Source organism: Stegastes partitus, unplaced genomic scaffold (assembly GCF_000690725.1).
Source record: "Stegastes partitus isolate 25-593 unplaced genomic scaffold, Stegastes_partitus-1.0.2 Scaffold1029, whole genome shotgun sequence".
Lineage (NCBI taxonomy): Eukaryota > Metazoa > Chordata > Actinopteri > Pomacentridae > Stegastes > Stegastes partitus.
The window spans coordinates 20,800-26,523 of NW_007578760.1; the positions used below are offsets into that span (position 1 = coordinate 20,800).

Below are 5,724 nucleotides of genomic sequence, written 5' to 3' on the forward strand. Positions count from 1 at the left end.
CTGATTTCTTTAGATTTCCCATGTTGTCACAACAAAGAAGCAGTGTGTTTGAGGTGTGCCTTACAGCAGGGGTTCTTAACCTCTCTGCTGCCAAGACCCCCCTGTGTCCAATGAAAACTGGCAGCACAGTAAACATATATGGTTCCCTCTTCCCTGCATGTTCATGGGGGTTTAAATCCCAGTGATATTTGTCCAGTTAGTCAGCTGACATTTCATGTGACCAGACAATGACGACTTTACTAAATATTAAGGTTGGCCTTTCTCCTATGTCCTAAGTCTTATCTCAAATTCCAGCTGGATGCCCTTGTCTTCATACATAACAAGGCCCAGACTTGCAAGTTGCCAGTCCATTCTTCCTTACTTTTGTGTTGCTGAGGTGAAGCACAGTCAATGGATAAAATTTCAGATTTTTAAAAATGAGCATCAGCGATTGTGGGCATGGTGAAGCAGTGAAATTCACTAAAACATAATTCTTTTTAATTTGATTAATTATATTCAAGCATATTGTTTATGATGACACAGGACAAGCCTGTTATTTATTTTGCTTTGGGTTATCCATTTTTGTGCACACAAATGTTCCACAACAATTCCACTCGTCACTATTTTTAGGGAACATTGAAGCTGCCTCCTTTGCTTAGCCCCGCGTACAACAACTGTGGTTTGTTAAAGAAATGCAAACAAGCCAAAGCCTTTTCATTCCTCTGCAGCACCATGATGAGGTTGTGCAGCTAGACCATTATGCTTTGGTTAAGCAGCACCATGCCTTCGCTCAGCATTTATTTGTGGATAGTGTCTTGGAAGTTATGAATCCTTATGAGACTGTTCTAACTCCATATAATTTATTCACTGCTGTAAATGTCTCTTTGTCCTTTCCAGAAAGTGACCCATGACATGGACATGTGTTATGGGATGATGGGAAGTTTGTTTCGCAGTGGATCACGACAGACACTGTTTGCCTCTCAAGTGATGCGCTACGCGGACCTGTATGCTGCCTCTTTCATAAACTTGCTTTACTACCCCTTCAGCTACCTTTTCCGAGCTGCCCATGTCCTGGTAAGACTCTCTCATAGTTCTTATTCCCAGCATCATAACACCATCTTATTTCGAAAATACATGTTGCCACCTGTGATTTCTGTACTTGATAAGTCTTTAGACAGATTCTTATGAACATGATAAATAAAAAATTAGACTAAGTCAAAATTTAATGCCAACACCACAGGAATTTCATGTTAAGTAGATGATCTGATTGGACTTTGGGTTACCTCTGTGCATACATTTGCATATTAATGTTTGAACATGAACAAACTGATATTATACATACAGCATCCAAAGACCAACTACATGAAAAAATCTGTTCCCATCCTACTCAGCACACATGAACTCAAACAGTGCATGGCAGAACCTTGGTACTTCCACCTCGGGGTTGGAATCATTGAAGCGTTTGATTCAGTTCCGATTCAGAATTGATTCTCAAATTTTAAAAACATGTATTTTTTGTCTCTCCATTAAAGTTGGTTGAAGTTTTGTAGCATTGTGTGGCTGCCCTAGGTGTTGATTATTTGGTTTTGTTTGTTAGCTGTGAAACTTGGTGCTCCACAGAGTAGGTTGTAGGTCAGTCGGTGATGAGTGTAAAATACCAAAAAAATCTTCCCAGCATTTATTGATGCTTTCGTTTTTTTCAAAATGAACTATAAGATACCTCTAGTATGTGTACACTGTTCTCTATCTGGGCAGTTTCCATCAACATTATTAAGTTAAAAACTGCATTTTTTTACTACGAGTACTGTGGGCATGCATGTTTTGTCAAGACAGTCATTGTGGGACATCAGGCATTTGCTCATTTCTGGCACTGTTAAAATTGATCCCTGCCAGATGCCTCATGAGTCAACAGTGGAACACACACATGTCAACGTCATCGACACAGAGTCACCATTGGCCACACGAAATCGCCATGACGTCGACCTTAGGGAGATGGAATGTAAACGTCATCAGCTGACCCGATCCATCAGCGAGATCCAGCCTCCCCACTTCTTCCCTCAGGCTCCACAGGAGATAACCCACTGCCATGATGAAGATGATGACGAGGAGGAGGAGGAGGAGGAGGAGGAAGAATAGGAGGAAGAGTAGAAGACAGTAGTTGAGCCTCTCTTTCAAATCCAGTACATCCATTTTGAATGTTTTAGGTTGTTTTTTCTTTATTTAATAGCTACAGGACTGTATTAGCAGAGGCTGGTGATCAGAGCCACGTGCACACCAGCTGATAGGTTCGAACAATTAGAAGAGCAGTTACAGGTCGTACACTTTCTACCTGGTCTTGTACATGCTATGGCCTACTGTATCTAAAAGTGGTCTCGCTACATCAAAAGGTAGAGGTGAGTTATAAGGAGAGTTTAGATTTATATCTATAAGTAGTACAAGATTTAGGCAGCAAGATAGTGAGCTGACAAGTCCTGTATGCAGAGTGTAGGAGATAAAATATCTTTTTTCTTTGGGCATCACCAACACGTTTATCAGGAGATGCGTCATGTATGCATCCTTTCATTCGTACTGTTCACTGCCCTGCCACCCAGTGTTGCACCAAAGCTCTCACTTTACAACATGCATAACAATTAGGTGAAATGTTAACCTTACCCCAAAGACACAATCCAACCTAAAACTCCATAATACCACAACGCTGCTGAAACAGCCTCATTAGTCACAGACATTGGATGTGAAAAAAAGCAATATGGTCCCAAAAATCCAGAGAATAATGGCCAAATGTAGAGATGTGATGGTATAATTCAACAGAAGATATTGTTAGAGGTTTCTAAACTAAATCTAAAATGTCTGGTGTGAGATGTATGTTCCTTCACACAAACTTCCATCCGTATTTGTTTTTTTCTTTAAAGGAGTTTTAGACACTGTACAAACTAAACACCCACACATCTAAGTGTGGATTTCTACTTGAAATAAGTCAAACCGTAGTTTGTGTATTGAACAGCTCCTATCAAACTAGCTTTAGTCCTTGAACAGTGCTACTTCAGGTGAGGGATTTTTGTTAAGCTGAGAGCTTGTAGGGTCTGCTGTGGTGGTCAGGCGACGGTGCCAAAATCATATCCCTCGCTCACAATTCAAGCACAATATTCACCCATATACTTGCCCTGTAGTTGTACACACTGTAATGCACAACCACACTTCCCACGTCCCACAGGATTAATTAACCCTCAGGGACACGGTTACAACCTTAAGTCCTTATTTTCATGTCGTCTTGTTACATTATGTTTGTAAAAATTCTGCCTCAGAAAAAGTGGCATTGTAAACATGTAATAATGTTTAGGTGTTACAGCCTGCTAATGGTCACAATCACAAAGGAATGTGAAGTGGCTTTATTCATCTTGCTTTGAGCTGATATTGTCATTATTTTAAAACTTCTGTAAATTTAATGGGGAAAAAAACTGTAAAACTTCGACTGTTTTTTACATTTTGACCATAATTTTGACCACATCAAAATGGTGTTTTGATTACTGTCTGTTCTCATTTTGTAAATACTGTCACATGACTTTAGTTAAGGCCAGTGTTGGACAGCCAACCTGTCCAGAGTGTACTCTGTCTTGTGCCCTATGTGAAGTGGAGAATTTGGGCTTATTGGGATATTTTCATTTGAAGCACCTGGGGCATTTGTCCTGGCGTCTTCCACAGACAGGTGAACATGCTGCTTCTCTGTCACTGCTCTGATCAGGTCTGTGACCATTGTGCCTGATGTCATATGAAATGTGGGCTGCGCTGTGACTGTCAGTGTCGGCACTAATGTTGTTACAGACAGTGTCAGCATGAGGAGGGAGTAATAGTGTGTATTTGTATATTTTAGTGCTTTTGTTTGATTGTCATTGAAAATGTGTGAGATTTACAGTTTTGTTTTGTTTTTTTTTACTGAGTGTGCTTTTGCTGCGAGGGTTGCAACCTCACACAGTTACTCATAGAACTAGCTGAAGCTGCTTTGTCCTAATTGGGCTAAAAAGACCTATTTTTACTGTCTGTGTTGTAGTTTAGAACTTGTCTAAGTTTCCTGCTGTCTTGCGGTCTGAGCTCAAATAGGTGGGAGTTTTTGTTAGTGTAGGAGCACTAGTTCCTCTGCTGCTATTGAACGGTTTCAGAATAGGAAATGCTTCAGGGTGGATGCTCCTAAAGCGAGCACTGCCAATGGTTTTAAATTTTCAGTTTTCATATTGTTGTCTCATTTTAAAAGTATAGAGCATGCCTCTTCTGATCAGAGTAATTTGATGTTAGCTGTTTTGAAAGCTTGCATAGACTTTGATAATCAGACATACTCAAATATGAAGTGAACCAAATAAATGTATTTAATTGTACCATCAATGGTTGATGCTTATATTGATGTTGCTTTTTTCTTTATTTCAAATGCTGCCTTGGTTTCGAAGAATGTTGAAAAGCAGCATTACAACAGATACGTTGGTTTGAATCATGACTGATGTTTGTTAAACATCTCCTGGTCTGATATTGTGTCTGAGTTTTGATTTTTCACTCAAACGTACACATTGGTCATTCCATTCAGTCAGTCAGTTCCTCACACAGATGCCTCAGAATAATCTCATTTCCTTCTACAATAGCTTCAGTATATTGAATGAACTGACTTCTAGGAATATTTTCCAAGTCACAACCCTTAAGGACAGGATGTGTTGATGTGATTTTGCCCTTTTTAAATTTGTGTACTTTTTCCAGAATTTTTGAGCTCTCCTACCTTCATAAGCACAGGAGATGTCCACATGACATTTTCAGGGATGTCATGTCATGTTGCTCGTCATCAGTATGGGGTGTAAGTCAAACACCTTCGGACATGTTGTGTACATGTATAGTACTCAGTCATTTAGAACACTTCTTCCCTTCCCCTCCCGCTGAATACATCAGTAAAAATTAGGATGTGATTGCTCTTGACTACCATAAAAGTTTAGGAACATATTTTTTAAAAATAACCAATAAACTGCAGCATGCTCAAACCATGCTAACATCAGCCTACAATATTTCAACAAGGCAGGTAACACTAGCTGTCTACACTGATGCTCAAATCCTGGTGTAGCTGAAGTAGTTAATGTGTGAAATTTTAACAATAGCAATATGTACTGTGTTGTAATTATACAACAAAAGCAGAAAAAGTCAAGAGGCCACTTAATACTAAGAGGAGAGAATAAAACTTCCAGGATTACGTGACCAAAGTCCTTCTGTACATTGTATATTGTACATAACAACATGTTCTGCAATTTAAATGTCACCACTTTGGTCATAATCTGGCTTTCAGATTTACTTTGCAGCACTTCAAACAATTAAACTTTAATAGCACTTCTCATACAAAAGCTACACAAAGTGCTTTATAGTATTTAAAACCATTGCAAAGGTATTACAACATGTGTTACAACAAGTTATTGAGTTTTAGAAATCACGTCCGCACACACATTCTGTGGTAACACCACGTTAACAGTGTTTAGATTTTTTTTTAATTTATTTATTTTTCACCAGTTTTCAGAGACACAGCAGCTATTCAATACGACTGATAATGTAGAGCGTTAATGTTTTTTTTGTTGTTGCTGTTTGTTTTAAACGTGTCCGTCCAGCATCATAGCAAGCAGAACGATGATCTGGCTGCTGTGTTGTGCCGAACAAATTTGCTTTGCCAAGGGGAGCTTTATGAATACAAGGCCTCTCTTGATAGTCTGATTTTTATTTATTTATGTA

At 39.1% G+C, this 5,724-nt stretch overlaps 1 protein-coding gene across 1 annotated transcript in view; it reads left to right on the forward strand.

Annotated features, from left to right (window-relative positions):
* LOC103367222 (cytosolic purine 5'-nucleotidase-like) overlaps positions 1-4,492 on the forward strand; it is a 20,257-nt gene extending 15,765 nt beyond the window's left edge. The window contains exons 16-18 of the mRNA XM_008295191.1: positions 295-376; positions 877-1,053; positions 1,873-4,492. Coding sequence (XP_008293413.1) covers positions 295-376; positions 877-1,053; positions 1,873-2,115 — 502 coding nt within the window. The 3' untranslated portion in view covers positions 2,116-4,492. The remainder of the gene's footprint in view (positions 1-294; positions 377-876; positions 1,054-1,872) is intronic.
* The last annotated feature ends 1,232 nt before the right edge of the window (positions 4,493-5,724 follow it).